Source organism: Camelina sativa, chromosome 13, assembly GCF_000633955.1.
Source record: "Camelina sativa cultivar DH55 chromosome 13, Cs, whole genome shotgun sequence".
NCBI classification, from domain to species: domain Eukaryota; kingdom Viridiplantae; phylum Streptophyta; class Magnoliopsida; order Brassicales; family Brassicaceae; genus Camelina; species Camelina sativa.
In genome coordinates, this window is record NC_025697.1 from 20,612,886 (window position 1) to 20,629,690 (window position 16,805).

Below are 16,805 nucleotides of genomic sequence, written 5' to 3' on the forward strand. Positions count from 1 at the left end.
AGGCTTTTTTTTAACTCTGAGAAAGTTTTGGCGGGAAATGTTCCCTCGAAGAAGAAACTAATTTTTTATTTACTTAACAGAGAGTCATTAATGTGGTAAGAAATGTGTGTTTACTTAATTAGATGCAAATGATTTGTTGAATTTAAAGATAATTTGACTAATTAATCTTGTTTTTTTTTCATTAAACTAATGTTGAGTCAGATTTAATGTTGAGTCAGATTTAGTTAACCGGTGTAAAATCGGATATTACTTTGATTAGGTTTTGGTGTATAATTACACGTTTTTTTTTCAAATTAATTTGTTTTAGGCTATGAAAAAAAAAAACTTGAACAAACGTGTAATTAAGAAGTAAAACTATACTTTCCTACCAAAGAAAAAAGAAGAAAATCTATATTAGCGAAATTATGATTCACTCAATTCTATAACGGTCTTATTTTGTTTGGATTGGTTTGACTCGGTTCGGTTAAATGTAAACGTAAACATCAAATGAAATCATCAAAACCAATTTTTCTAATAAACACCAATATGCTAAAAGATAAACACAAAATTCGCGTGTTTGGTATTTGTCTTTTGCCAAAAATATAAAAATAAATAAAGTTCTAAGAAAAAAAATGTCATCTACAAGTTCTAAAAATGTGTGATTTACTCTATTTTACCACATATGTAAAAAAAGCAAAGGCAAACGCAAAAGTTAGCGTTTGAAACAATAGAAACCTTTTTGAAACTGAACAATAATCCTCAAATAGTCCTGTCATAGTTTACTTACATTTGAAACTAACCTTGGGATTTATTTATCAAGCATGTGACATGTGAGAAAGTAACATTTGGCAATTGGCATATATTCCCTCCGTTTCAAAATATAGAATGTTTTAGTGAAAACACGCATATTAAGAAAGAGTTACTTTCAAAAAATTTAACCAATCATAAACAAGTCTGCATAATATAAAATATAAATTTAATCTAAAAGTTGTATAGAAAGTTGTAAACATCCTATATTATGAAACAAAAATACTTCTCTAACTTTTATAGGATGAAACAGAGAGTATATAATAGGATGATACAAAAGAGATGTCCCAGTCCCATCCCAGTTACAAGATTTATGAAGAACTTTTTCATCAACATCATTTATACATTTTCAACAACAGTAGTCTCCGCTTCGGATACAACATAATCATACCTATAAACAAAACCATTTGTCAAAGATATAAATCATTGAAACCCAAGTTTACTATAAACCGCTAGATTAACCTGTTGTACGTCTCATGTAAATTGTAAAACGCAAAAGCAAAAGTAAAAAAGTTGTCTATGAACTCACTTTACTTTACGAGTAAGTTGGTATATCCCAGTGGCTGCCATAGCAACATTAACACTAAACAGGTTCCAGTTTTTCTGTAAAATCAAAGTAAAAGAGTCAACCAAAATTTAAATTCAGATATACTAAAATTCATATTATAACCTAATCACAAAATGACAAAATCATTATAAAACTCAAAAAGGGACTCTACTAAAGAAGAAGAAAACGAAACTTACAGGAGTAATCACAGTGCTGCAACGACACCATATCATTCCCGTACATGTCACAGCTAAGTACACCAATTTTAGATCAAATTAACAAAACAAAACAAAAAAATGTAATAATTAAGAAGAAGAAGATTAACTCGAGAGATATTGTATCACCAAAGAGTTGTAGTAAGTAAATTACCAATTTGCTGAAGGTATGAAATGTTTTCTGGAGGTTTCTGGAAATCTGCGATGTTAGCAATGCTTATACCCCATTTAAACGTTGGAGCCCAAAAATGAACTGATTAACACCAATAACAACAACAACAATAACAAACGAATCCATTAGAGAATTTTAAGTGATGAGTTGCTATAACATCAGAAAATTCGTACATTTATCCAATAGTAACGTTTCAGTACAGTCTTAGTAGATTCATATATGTAGATTGCTCAAGAAAACCAAATAAAAAGATAATAAGAGTAAGTTAATTAATCATGAAACAATGTGTAAACTGAAAACTGAGTTGAGTCTCACTTGTCTTAGGTCCTGCCGGGTGATTCCATAGAGCTTGAAGCTTCGATGTCGCCATCAACTATTTTCTCGTCTTCTTCTTCTTGGAGTTTCTCTGTTCTATCTACATCTATTGGTCCATTATGTCTTGATTCAGTGAACATAGATATCAACGAAAAAAAAAATGGTACTCGAAAACGGTGTCGTCTTTAGCGGTGCAATTAAAGCCAATACAATGATCAAAGCCAAATTTTGTATTGGGCCTATTGTTATAGTGGACCTTTAGCATATATCTTTTGTAACTAAAAGGAACTATAGGGTTTTTACTGTATATATAAGCTTTGCTCTTGTTGTTGTTCTTGATACATTCATAGCGAAAACCTAATAACTTGTGTCGTCGCACTCTTTACAACTTAACCCTAAAAGAAGGCAGATTGATTACTCGATATAACACCAAGAACTTAAGATAAGTTAAATGGATATTGATCTCATGAGCTTGTCGGATTTGAACAAATTGATAAGGACGTAATTAAGTTCTCTCTCTATTGATCTTTTCCTGTTTTTTACTTTCTCAATCTTTTATATACGTGAATTTGTAATAATTGTATCAGTTTTTTTTTTCTTTAACTAATTTCATGGTGAAATCCACAATTAGGTTACTTGAACTGGCACGTGGAGAGAAAGAAGTATGTGATAGCATAGGGTAATGATGGCTCCTTATATCAATCTTCTTAGCAATTTTACAGCCGTTAAAGTTATGACCATCTCACGGAAGACTCTTCAGGTACGTATATCAAAGTTGATGATATTAAACTCTTAACTTTTCCATTACTTCCAATGTTTTTATATAACTTTCAATGTTGTATGACTTCTTCTCTTTGGTCGCAGTTGGTCTATTTTTTCCGAGACGACATTAACCCACTACCCAAATTTCGTAGCTTGATCCGTCTGCGTGCTTCAATGTTCTTAGACACCTCTTTGGTATTATTGCCAATCGTTCTTGAGAGCTGCCCGAATCTTAAACACTTGACCTTGGTAATGACTTGCTTAAGTTTACACTTTACAAGTTCTTACCTAACAAAGGTTTTTTTTTCTGTCATCAGTTCATTTTTCTTGATTGGTGTTTGCAGGAATTAGTTAAAGATGATGATTCTAGAAGGGAAACCAAGCTTTCGACTGTGCTGTCTTTTTGTTTGGTATCGTCCCTTGAGTCTATTGAAATGGAAAGCCCAATAACGGAGGAAGAAACAGAAAAGAAACTGGTTAGATACTTTCTAAACAATGTGACATCACTCAAGAAGCTCGTTCTACGTTTGAATCTGTCTCAGGGAGAGAAACACGAGTCTGATGATCACTTTAGATCACTCTTTGACTCTCCAAGACGCTCTAGTGTGTGTAAATTCGAAGTTATTACTACAGTGGCTCAGACTGCAAATGTATGAATAAAACTTTGCCTGTCCAACTATAAAGCATACATTTTTGGAGATGGACCTAATTAGAAACTATGCTTTGGGTGCAAATGGTTGTGGGATAAAGCATTCCTCTAAATTTTACCATTTAGGTTGAGAAATGTGGAATAGTATTACAATCATAGTTGTCACACTAACCCTGAGATCTGAAGATTAGAAAATAAGTTTCTAATATATAATCGAAGACCAACTGACCAACTCCAATTAGTATGAGATATATTGGGAAGGAGCCCAATAACAAATCTGTGCGGGCTTTGCCATCTCGGTCCAAAGTGGACAATATCATACTAATGGGAACTTGGTTTGGGCTTGGAAAGCTCAACAATTGGTATCAGAGCCTAGTTCGAAAAGTGGACCTAGGGGAGTGTGTGTGGGCTCGGTGTTCGGTGTGGGAGGATATCTAAAAAAAAATGACATGATTAAGGGTGCCTCAAGGATATATACTTCAGGAATAAAGGGGTACCAGAGCCTGGGTACCTGGGTTTCGCTGAAGGGGAGACCAAAATATCGTGGTACATAGTTTGAGGGGAGATTTGTTCGGATACAAACAATGTCCCACATCTGAAGATTAGAAAATAAGCTTCTAATATATAAACCAAGACCAACTTCAATTAGTATGAGACCTTTTGGGAAGGAACCCAATTATAAATTCATGTTCATTAAAAGAAAGAGAGTGTTCTTTTTCCATTGCCATTTGGCAATCAAAGCAAAAGCACTTCAACGCGTATCTCATGCAAATATAAAGAGTAATGTTCTCTAGCTAGATCTTACTTTATTTTACGAGTAAGTTGGTATATGCCTGTCGCCGCCATACCAAGACTAACACTAAAGAGATTCCAGTTCTGTAAACAAGAGTTACAAAAAATCAAAATAAACCAGTAAAACAAACTAGACAATGACTTCAACATGATTTTTAGTAAACATACTGGAGTGATTATAGAACTGTAATGTGACCAAATAAGTCCAGTGCCTGTGATCACTCATAACAATAGATAGCAAACAAAGAATTATAACATATACGAGACATACTATTGGTGTATGAGCGGACAGTCCATGTTAGTAGTTTATTATGAACCTTAATATTGTTGTAAACCCTACAAGATAGTGTTATATAAATTCTTGTATTATTGATTAAGAAACACAACATAGTAATAAAGATTTTTCCCAAAATCTTTCTCTACTTTCTACATGGTATAAGTGCAGGCTATTCTTGTGAATCTAAATTAAAGCTTTCGCATTAATGTTCTTGTGATCCCAATGATCATGGGATGTGAAGACAACCAGACGTTGACGTAATCTAAGTATCGAAGATTACGTAATTTTTTTTTCTTATTTACTTGAGTATTATTTGATTTTCGTTATATTAAAAAAAAAGTATTGATTTCTATCTTCTTTTTAGTTTATGGTTTTGATGGGAGAATTTGTTTATGTGTCTCGTCGTTTGTGTCTTTGATGCAACAGTAGAGGGAAATAGTTTTGGGTTTTTTTTGCTATAATTGATGGGGATTTTTTTATTTAAACTATTGATGATGGTTTCGGTTTATAGGGTTTATGATTTACATGGGTTTGAGTTATGAATTTTTCTGAGTTTTTTTTATCTGGTAATAGTTTTACCATTACGGAGAGTTGTTTGGAACGCTCATGTTTTTAGGTCAGTTTCCTTTTAGTCCGATTTGTGGACTATCTGAGATTAGGACAATTATTTGTGGAGATTGCAGGTTTTGCATCCACGGGATGTTGTTATTCCCTTTTACCAAAGATCGGAGACGAGCTAATGTTCCACCTCAATTTTCAAGATTAAAGTTTATGCCCAGAGGATTTTGTTGACATAGTTTGTCCGTCCTTGACAAGTGTCCACGACATACGCGTTCCGTTTTATGATTTCAAAGTTTTGCATTTTGCATACCACGTTTGTCGTGTGGGGGAGCTAGTATTGGTGTATAAGCCGACAGTCCATGTTGGGCTTTGTTTATGTCGTTTATTATAAACCTTAATGTTTTTGTAAACCCTAAAACATAGTGTTATATAAACTCTTGTATTATTGATTAAGAAACACAACACAGTAATAAAGACTTTTCTCCAAAACTCTTTTCTAGTTTCTACACATATTGAGGAGATTTGTCAAGAGTATTATTAATACCAACTAGGACTCAGACCCCCACGATGTCGCGGGGGAAGTATTTTAGAAAAAAAAATTAAAATTTAAAATTATACATTATGAAATTATTTGAATGTAATAGAATCGTTTGAATACATAAACATTAAACATAAACTTTTATTAAAAACACAATCATCAAAATGACAAAAAAATATTATGTAGAATAGACGCAACTTTGCAAAACATATTGTTTAAATTATTATAAATATAAGATATTTTATGAAGAATTATGGTAAAGATGTACAATTAAAAAAATTATTATGACAAAATGATCCTAACTGAGAATATTGACTTAATGGTTGTAACGAGCAAATATAATTTCTTCTTAAATAATTATAATTAAAAATATATTTAAGAATGAGTGAAACTGTATCAACAAAATTTTAAATTGAAACACACAACTCTTAAAACAAAATAAAATTAATTTTAACGAAAATTTACGATAAATAGACGCAACTGTAAATTCTATATTAAGTTTTATTAAATTTCTATAATACTATAATCATTTCTAAAATTTTAGTTAGATTATAGAATACCATTTAATATTAGATATTAAAATTCTAATTAGTTAGATTCAACAGAAAACGAAAAATTTCTTTCAACGGACAATTATTTGTTAGATATTAATGAAGAGACAAATATATAGAGAGTTCAAAAGATATGAATAATTAAATAGACACACCTATTAGAAGTAAAAGTTGTGATAAAAAGATATGAATAAAATATAATGAAAAGACACAACTCCAATGAATAAATACAACTGTTTGAGTTTTTTTTTTAAACCATTTTTTTTACAAAAAGTACTACGAAAAGTCGCAACTGTTGTTCGCATTTATTCAGATTGTTATTCTTATTTTTAAATATGAAAATATTTTTTTAACGAAAAGTTACGAGAAATAAATGTAACTGTAAATTATATATCAAGTTGTATTAAATTTCTCTATTGATATAATCATTGCTAAAATTTTAGTTATATTATAGAATAACGTTGAATATTAGATATTAATATTCAATTATTTAGATTCAACATAAAAAATGGAAAATTTGTTTCAACGAACTTGTTAGTTAGTGATGAAGAGACAAATATAAAGAGAGTTCAAAAGGCATGACTATATAAATAGACACACCTATTAGAACGAAAAGTTGTGATGAAAAAATATAAATAAAATATAGTGAAAAGACACAACTCTACAATGAGCATATATAATCATTTGAATTAAAAAAACAAAAAATAAACATATTCAACTGTTGTGTTTGCACTTGATTGTACCTACAAACTCATATAAACTGCTTTTAAATAGAAGACATCTTTATTACCATATTCAAAGTCAAATCCAAAAGCTCACTATATAATCCATCTAACTCTTGGAAAACAAATCTAGGTATTTTCATAAATTTTTTATATATAAAATTAACTAAAAGTTGTAAATTACTAAAAATCTTTTGTTAAATCACGAATTTGAGGAATTTCTTTACTTAAAAAAAAGAATGCTAGAGAATAATTTGGAGAGCTGTAAAAACCGTTGAGATTGAAATTTTATATTATTTAGTGTCATGGCAAAAACATGAAAACAGTTCAAACAGAGAAATATATATAGACTTCAAAAGATACGAATATTCGAATAGACACAACTCTACAATGAACAATTACAACTTTACAAAAAAAACCGTTACAATGAACAATTGCAGCTTTTTGTAAAACACACAATTTAAATTTTTTACATATTTTTAAAAAATTATCCAAAAGGTAAGATTGAAAAAACACAACTTTTGGTTGACATTTATTCGTATTGCTATTATATATCCAAAATGTACGATTGAAAAAACACAACTTTTGGTTGGCATTTATTCGGATTGCTATTATATATAGATTTGTTGAGAGTATGAGAGTGTCTCTAGAGGTTTCTGAAACTCTGCAATGTTGGCAATGCTTATACCCCATTTGAACGTCGGCGCCCAAAAATGAACTGACAATAAATACGAAATGACTTTACAGTTCAGGTTATGTAGGAAACTTGCTCAAGCTACCAAAAATGCACTTATTTTGACTAAATTTTGATTTTGAATCCACTGGTAAAAAAACTGAGCAATTTAACCAAACCGGTCTAAACCAAACCAGCCAAACCAAAACCGATCTGAACCGAATACGAATCTATGCATAAAACTGATAAACACATTCGGTTAAGGTTATATTCAATCAAAACTCCTACAGAGTCAAAGTTGGTAGCAGCCAGCATATTGTTGTATCTATACATCCTCAGATTGAATTGATGCAAATAGATAATCATGGCATAGACATGTTACAAGTGAAAATCAAAATGAGCAACAAAAGATGAAATTGTCTACAAATATAGATAAGCTCTAATGCTCGATAGTCAAAAATTTCGATGATCATAAAGTCTCAGAGAGCTTGAAGTTGACTCACTTGTTTTAGGTCCAGCATGATGATTCCATAGAGCTTGAAGCTTCGAAGTTGCCATTGGATCTTTTCTCTGTAATAACAAGTTTGCTCTATTCTCTATGTAATATTATTGCCAGTCGTCAAACATGAAATATTCTCTGAAAATTTATAATACCAGATAGTCTTAATTTGTGTATGCAATTTTAAAATTCAGTATAACATTGAATCGTACTTAATAGTAAGGTGTTCAGTATATTGTTAGCAATGCTTATACCCCATTTAAACGTTGGAGCCTAGAAATGAACTGATTAAGAGTTTAAGACCAATAACAACAACAACAACAAACGAATCCATTAGAGAATTTGACGTGATAGATTGCTATAACATCAAAAGAATCATACATTTTTCCAATAGTAACGCATCAGTTCAGTCTTAGAAATTATCATATATGTAGATTGCTTAAGAAATTTAAATTCGGTTATCAAGTCTCAGTTAACTAACCCATATAAAAGATAATAAGAGTAAAATAATTAATCATGAAACAATGTGTGAACTGAAACTGAGTTGAGTCTCACTTGTCTCAGGTCCTGCCAGGTGATTCCATAGAGCTTGAAGCTTCGATGTCGCCATCAACTTTTTTTCGTCTTCTTCTTCTTGGAGTTTCTCTGTTCTATCTTAAAATCTATTGGTCCATTAATGTCATTGTCAGTGAACTGGAGTGTCAAAATGGGTAACCTGACTCATGCCTATGTGGCTTCGAGACTTTTGTGGGCGGGTTCAACCCGACCCATTTATTATAATGGGTTGAATTTATATACCCAAACCCAATAATAAAAACCCAATGGCTAAATGGGTTATATGAGTTACCCATATATAAATAAAATAAAATAAAATAATTAATATTAAATTCATAACATATTATAGAAAATAGAATTATAAAACCAACCAAAGTTTTCAAGCTTAAGAAAATAATATCAGATATTAAAATAGAAAAAGCATCATAAAATCCTTAAGCCAAAAATCCATTAAACCAAAATAACAAGTCATTATATTAGATATATATCATTTTTGTTTTTTTCGATTAACCCATGGGTAACTAATAACCCTAATTGGATTACCCCGTTAAACCCACAAACCCATTGGACGAACCCATCAATACCCATTTACTTATATAAGTATAAAAACTTAACACATACCCGTTAAAATAATAGACAAACAGGGTAAACTCATGGGTTTCTACCCATTTTGACACCCTAAGTGAACATAGATATCAACAAAAAAAAACTCAACAAAACAGTGTCGTTTCAGCGGTGTAATTAAGCCAATATAACCTTCTAGATGTTACAACAATGATCAAGCCTCAAAGTTTGAATTGGGCCTATTCTTAGTGGACCTTTAGCATATTATATCTTCTGTAACGAAAACTATAGGGTTGTTGTTCTTGATACATCATCATAGCGAAAACCTAATAACTTGTGTCGCACTCTTTACAACTTAACCCTAAAGGGAGGCAGATTGATTACTCGATATAACACGAAGAACTTGAGATAAGTTAAATGGATAATGATCTCATGAGATTGCCGGATTTGAAAAAATCCATAAGGACGTAATTAAGTTCTCTCTCTATTGATCTTTTCCAGTTTTAAACTTTCTCAATCCAGTTTTAAAATCCATAAGGACGTAGTTAAGTTCTCTCTATATTCATGAATTTTAATAATTGTATCAGTTTTTTTATTAAATAATTTCAGGGTGAAATCCAGATTTAGGTTACTTCAACTTCAAGAGGCACGTGGAGAGAGAGTAGTATGTGATAGCAGAGGGGAAGATAGGATAAGCTTATTACCTGAACCCTTGTTATGTCATATACTTAGCTTTCTTACGACTGAGGAAGCTGTTTGGACAAGTGTTTTGTCCTCTAGGTGGAGAAATCTCTGGAAATGGGTTCCGGTTTTAGACGTAGACAACTTTGATTTCCCAAAATCCAAGGCATGTGTGGGTTTCATCAACAAGTTTCTGAGTTTCCAGAGCGAATTCTACTTGCGTGAATTCAAGCTACTCACTGAAGGTGAAGTCTCTATTTACGAGCCCTGTCTCGTTAGAGTGCTGAAGCGCAAGATCCAACATTTCCAAGTTGATAATCACTTCGGACTTCAGAGCATCAAGATTCCCTTAAACCAATCTGTTTGTAAGAATTTGGTATGCTTAAAGCTCTATTTTACAAGGCTGACTGAGTTTGAGTCCCTTTCCTTACCCTGTCTCAAGATCATGTACTTGAAACGTGTTAAATTGCCTAGGGATGTAGTTGTTGAGATTGATACTCCGAGGCTTGAGTATCTGACTCTCATAGATTACAGCTTCAAAAGATTCTTCAAGATTATCAGTATGAGTGATTCTGTCAAGGTTGATATTGGTGTCGACTTTGAGGTAATGATGGCTCATAAATTATCGCAAAGAAATGTTATCTATACTCTTCTTAGCAATTTTACAGCCGTTGAAGTTATGACCATCTCACGGGAGACTCTTCAGGTACGTATATCAAAGTTGATGATAATAAACTCTTAAGCGTTCCCATTATCAATACTTCGAATGTTGTATGACTTTTTCTCTTTGGTCACAGTTGATCTATTGTTTCCAGCACATCAACCCATTACCCAAATTTCGTGACTTGACCCGTCTGCGTTCTTCAATGTTCGTACACGCCTCTTTGGTAGTATTGCCAATCGTTCTGGAGAGCTGCCCGAATCTGAAACACTTGAACTTGGTAATGACATGCTTAAGTTTACACTTTACAAGTTCTTACTTAAGGAATGTGTTATTTTATTTTATTTTTTGTCATCTGCTCATTTTTCTTGATTGGTGTTTGCAGGAATTAGTTGAAGATGATTATAGCTTGGAAACCAAGCTTTCGACTGTGCTGTCTTTTTGTTTGGTATCGTCCCTTGAGTCAGTTGAAATGGAAAGCCCGATCACGGAGAAAGAAACAGAGAAGAAACTGGTTAGATACTTTCTAGACAACGCGACATCACTCAAGAAGCTCGTTCTACGTTTGTATCTGTCTCAGGGAGAGAAACACGAGTCTGATGATCACTTTAAATCACTCTTTGACTCTCCAAGACGCTCTAGTGTGTGTAAATTCGAAGTTATTACAGTGGTTCAGACTGCGAAAGTATGAATAAAACTTTTCCGGTCCAACTATAAGTTAGAGATGGACCTTATTGTTACCATTTAGGTTGAAAGGTGTGGAAAAGTAATACTATCATAGTAGTCACACTAACATTTCAATTTCTAACTGCAATAAACAATCTATAACCCCAAACAGATTTGGGTGTCTTCATCATTCTTTTGCAACAATAGGATCTGCTTCAGATGCATAATCATGCCTGCAAACAATACATATATCAATGTCAAAACAGAGACAAAACATCAATAGCGAAGTTTGAAACAAAAGCACTTCAACGCCTATCTCATGCAAATGTAAAAGAGTAATGTTCTGTAGATCTTACTTTATTTTACGAGTAAGTTGGTATATGCCTGTTGCCGCCATACCAAGACTAACACTAAAGAGATTCCAATTTTTCTGTAAACAAAAATTACAACAAAATCATAATAATAAACCAGTAATCCCAGTAGCCAATGACATGAACATGAGTTGCAGTAAACGTACCGGAGTGATTGCAGTACTGTAACGTGACCAAATAAGTCCAGTGCCTGTGATCACTGATAACAATAGATAGCAAACAAAAAATACTGTAAGAAGACTGAGGCATGGCGACACAATGAAAACGATATAAAGCATTTATTATATTAGGAGATTTGTCAAGAGTATTGTTAATACCAATTTGTTGAGGGTATGAAAGTGTCTCTGGAGGTTTCTGAAAGTCTGCAATGTTAGCAATGCTTATACCCCATTTGAACGTGGGCGCCCAAAAATGAACTGACAATATAGTACAAAATGACTTTTGTAATTTAGGTTATGTCGGAAACTTGCTTAAGCTACCAAAAAAATGCATAGTTTGATTAAATTTTGTATCAACTGGTAAAAACAACAGAGCAATTTTAACCAGACCGGTCTAAACCGAAGTAACTAAGCCAAAAACCGATCTGAACCGAATAAGAAGTATCTATGCATAAACCATTCGGTTAAGCTTATATTCAATCAAAATTCCTACAGATCGATTTGATTAGTTTGATTAAAAATGCACTTAGTTTGATTAAATTTTGAATCAACTGGTAAAAAAACAGAGCAATTTTAACCAGACCGGTCTAAACCGAAGTAACTAAACCAAAAATCTATCTGAACCGAATAAGAATCTATGCATAAACACATTCGGCTGAGCTTTTATTCAATCAAAATTCCTACAGAGTCAAAGTTGGTAGCAGCATATCGTTGTACCATCAATACATCCTCAGATTCAAAAGTTTGAATTTTATGCAAATAGATAATCATGGTGGCATAGACTGGTTACAAGACAAAACTGAATCAAAACAGAAACTGAAATCGAATTGAGCAACAAAATTGAAGATGAAATTTTCTACAATTATATTATAGATTTGTTCAATAGTCAAAAATTTCGATGATCATAAAGTCTCAAAGAGCCAAAAACTAATTAAAAGTTGACTCACTCGTTTTAGGTCCAGCTGGATGATTCCATAGAGCTTGAAGCTTCGAAGTTGCCATCGGATTTTTTCTCTGTAATAATAAGTTTGCTCAAGTTTCTCTGAAGAAATATTCTCTATATATGTAACATTGCGAGTCAAACAAATGAACATTAAAAAAAAGATGTGATTCGTTCTTATTTTAATCGTGTGGTTGGCTGCTATTGAGTACGACTTCGTGTTTAATACTATTTGAGTATTTGTTGATAATCGTCCCTACAAAATAAATGGAGACGTGTATTAGGAAACTTTTACTTCTCTCAAGTCTAAAAACCTTGATATTATTCATCTATAATATTATAACAAATCACCCATAAATACAAAATATACTTATATAAACCCTATGTATTACTTGATTATCACTTAAAAGAGAAGATAAGCAAATTGATTGTCATATCTTATTATGAGAAGATAAGCAAATTGATTGTCATATCTTATTATATAAAGCTTGATGACAAAATTACTAATTAACAAGATTGTGACATATGTCAATTGTATTATTTAGATGTTGATACATGTCAATTTTAAATTAATTAAAATAATAAAAAAATAAAAATTTAAAAATTCAAAATTTGCCATAAAAAGGTTTTATATAAACGTAAAATAGAGAAAAGAAAACCTAATTTTATTTAAAATATTTAAACAGTTTTAAAATTTAGAAAAAATTATTATAAGGAAATTATATATATATATATATATCATAAAATTCGAAATTATAATATTGTTTACTTATTTTAATTTTAAGTTGCTAATTTTACAAGAAAAAATATCAAAAAATTATACAATTAATTACTATTTCTAAAAAAATGTAAATACTCACCTTTACACAATGAAAAATATTGTTGAAAAAAACATTAAAAAAAATAGATTGTCTCACATTTTTTTCACCAATCAAATAATTTATTCAAAAAAACTGCTATAGTAATAATAAGATAGGAGTATTTAAGATTAACATATGCGTTTTTGTAACTACATAAGTGTTAAAGTAAAGAGACATATAATATATTCTTTAATGTGTTCATAAAGACAATTTGTTGGTAGTATTAAAGACTAAAGAGTGTATTTTAACAGTAAAATATATTTGTGTATACAAACACACTTTTAGTGGTGATGTAAATAGTAGATTTGTAAATAGATATACATTAGTGTATTATAGCAAAAAAAACAACTATTTTTTATAATTAAAAGTTTATCTCTTTACTTTTATATATTGTTTTTACTTACGAAAGAACTAAATATATTTCATAAAGACAATTTGTTGGTAGTAGTAAAGACTAAAGAGTATATTTTAACAGTAAAATATATTTGTGTGTACAAATACACTTTTAGTGGTGATGTAGATAGTAGATTTGTAAATGGATATACATTTGTATTATAGCAAAAAAAAAAACAACTATTTTCTATAATTAAAAGTTTATCTCTTTACTTTTATATAAGATTTTTACTTACGAAAGAATTAAATATATTTCAAAAAGACAATTTGTTGGTAGTAATAAAGACTAAAGAGTATATTCTAACAGTAAAATATATTTGTGTGTACAAATACACTTTTAGTGGTGATGTACATAGTAGATTTGTAAATGAATATACATTAGTGTATTATAGCAAAAAAAAATAACTATTTTCTATAATTAAAAATTTATCTCTTTACTTTTATATATTGTTTTTACTTACGAAAGAACTATATATATATTTTTTGTTAAATTTAATTTTATTTTAATAACTTTGAACTCATCTACATCTATTTTCTTGGGAAAATCGGTAATTTCATACCCCAGCTAAGGGGGTATATTCAATTCCTACGTGATGTTTAAACCTGTGTAAATCCATACATTAAGTTAAATAAAATTTAAATTCACAACCCCAACTCTTCAAACTGTGCTAATACATACCTAAGTCATAACGGTGTTAAGAAATTGTTAACGACATCTGACGTGGACGCCACATATGAAACGACGTCGTTTAGAAAAACCAAAAAAAAACTTCTTTTGGTCAAAAGGACGTCGTTTCCTTCCTTCTTCTTCTTTGTTCTTCTTCTTCCTTTTTCGCTCGCTCGCTCCAAAAGCTCCTCCTCTGTTGCTTCAATTCCGATTAAAACCCCAAAGAAACGTCAAATCCGAGAAAAAGATTAGTGACAGTATGAACTTAGGGGTTTTATTTACCATTGCAAATCCAAGATGAGGAGCCATCGGTGATGGAGATATCAAAACAAGAGTGATGCCAAGAGCCTTTGATGAAAATTGGATCAGCGCCGGAGATTTCAAGGCGGAGAAGACAGCGCCGCTTCAGAGTTCAAAGTCGCCAACGACGATTTTGGGAGTCAACTCCAACGATTTTGATCTTAGGAAAAATTTAATAATTTCTCATTCACGCATAAAATTGGATTTGCAAAATTGAAACAAGAATCACATCCCAAAGATTACAACCTATTCTAAATTCTAACAACAACCCTAGCGCACTCTGTGTTCTCCATCCTCCTCTTCTGCAGCCGGTTCAATCGCAGAAACCCAAATTCCTTGGGTACGGACTCAACAAAATCCCACCTCAATCAAAAACACGAAAATGTAGATCCGAATACAGAAACGAAGGAGAGAGCTGGGTTAAATTCTCGAGAAGGAAATTCTCAGGTTTCTGATAAAATAGAAGAAACAAGAGTCGAGACTTGAACAAACGCGAGTCGGGAAAGAGAAAGAAGAAGAAGGAAGGAAACAACGTCGTTTTGACCAAAAAAAGTTTTGTTTTTTTTTTCAAAACGACGTCGTTTCATATCACCGTCATTATTTCCACGTCAGAAGCCGTTAACGGTTTCTTAACACCATTAGAACTTATGTATGTATTAGCACAGTTTGAAGAGTTGGAGTTGTGAATTTTAATTTTATTTAACTTAATGTATGGATTCACACAGGTTTAAGCATCATGTAGGAATTGAACATACCCCCTTAGCTGAGGTATGAAATTACCGATTTTCCTATTTCTTGAACTAAAAGTGTATCTATTTACTGTTTTTTTTTCAATCAAACAATTAAAAGGAAATTTCTCGGTTAGCTGCCCAAACCGGAGGGAAATGATTTACAAAAGAGACTTCAGAGATAAGAGAACACGAAGCACATACAAGACAATCCGCCTTACTATTTGACGCATGCGGGATCCAAGAGATGGAGAACAGTGGTAAAGACTCAAGCGAGTTAAACTCATCGAGCAGGTTGGAGAAGGACTGCCAATCAGTCTCAAAACGTTGACAAGCAATCCCTTCAACACATATCCGTTCAATGGCCCACAACAACATTTTTAACTCTGAATGCAGGGGGAGGGGCTCTGTTTTAGACACTTGGCCCCCAACAACAAGGTTCGCCCCTCACCAACGCAACACCACCTGCCCAATCATGAATGCACATTGGTTGCTTTTCAAGAACCATCAATCTGACAACGAGGTGAAGAAACCTGGACATTTGAATACAAAGATGGAGCTGACATGACTGCCGTAAAAGAGAACGCCTATTCCCAGGCTAAATTATCGCCCAAATTCTAAGTAATTATATCATTCGCCTCTATCTCTTAACCTTGATTTTTTTTTATGGCCTTCCAGATTGCCCATAAAATCCATGGTAATTGAATGGTAATTGAAGAAGTTGATCAGGACCACCCGGTTGAGAGGCATCCCTCCAGATAGCAAAATCCAAATTCGAATACACTCACTCATATGGTAAACCCTCTGACAAGACCGAAGTCAAAGATAAATCTCAAAGTTCACACGAACGAGGACATTCAAAATAAAAACGTGATTAATAGTTTCAACCGTAGAGTCGCATCTTTTACATCAAATATCATATTGGACACCTCGGTGTATCTATTTACTTCCTAAACAAATTTATTTTATATTCTTTGATAAATTTAATTTTATTTTAAAAAATATAAACCCGCACATCGGGCGAGTCCTAATCTAGTTTAAAGTAAAGATTAAATATCCAAGTGATCTCGTTTCCTAAACTGAAATTAGTAAAAGTAGACACATAAAACTCATTTACGACATAAGTCATATTTTCCAAAAATTAAAAACTAAAAATGTTAGGTTCAATTAGATTAAGACCCATGCTAGAACTATTATGTTTG

At 31.9% G+C, this 16,805-nt stretch overlaps 4 protein-coding genes across 4 annotated transcripts; 1 reads left to right on the plus strand and 3 right to left on the minus strand.

Moving 5' to 3' along the window:
• On the minus strand, positions 992-2,148 carry LOC104737279 (mitochondrial pyruvate carrier 2). The gene is made up of 5 exons (XM_010457412.2): positions 2,036-2,148; positions 1,703-1,801; positions 1,531-1,583; positions 1,316-1,389; positions 992-1,177 (listed from the first exon to the last, which is right to left on the minus strand). The coding sequence occupies exons 1-5, from the start codon at positions 2,088-2,090 to the stop codon at positions 1,126-1,128; spliced, it is 333 nt and encodes a 110-aa protein (XP_010455714.1). The 5' UTR covers positions 2,091-2,148; the 3' UTR covers positions 992-1,125.
• On the minus strand, positions 4,248-8,118 carry LOC104737280 (mitochondrial pyruvate carrier 3-like). The gene is made up of 4 exons (XM_010457414.1): positions 8,064-8,118; positions 7,509-7,605; positions 4,407-4,461; positions 4,248-4,322 (listed from the first exon to the last, which is right to left on the minus strand). The coding sequence occupies exons 1-4, from the start codon at positions 8,116-8,118 to the stop codon at positions 4,248-4,250; spliced, it is 282 nt and encodes a 93-aa protein (XP_010455716.1).
• Positions 9,596-11,220, plus strand: LOC104738429 (F-box/FBD/LRR-repeat protein At5g18770-like). The gene is made up of 4 exons (XM_010458605.2): positions 9,596-9,645; positions 9,788-10,565; positions 10,657-10,816; positions 10,919-11,220. Exons 1-4 carry the CDS (start codon positions 9,596-9,598, stop codon positions 11,209-11,211), a joined length of 1,281 nt encoding a protein of 426 aa, XP_010456907.1. The 3' UTR covers positions 11,212-11,220.
• On the minus strand, positions 11,211-12,833 carry LOC104737281 (mitochondrial pyruvate carrier 3). The gene is made up of 5 exons (XM_010457415.2): positions 12,663-12,833; positions 11,875-11,973; positions 11,704-11,756; positions 11,543-11,616; positions 11,211-11,419 (listed from the first exon to the last, which is right to left on the minus strand). Exons 1-5 carry the CDS (start codon positions 12,715-12,717, stop codon positions 11,374-11,376), a joined length of 327 nt encoding a protein of 108 aa, XP_010455717.1. The 5' UTR covers positions 12,718-12,833; the 3' UTR covers positions 11,211-11,373.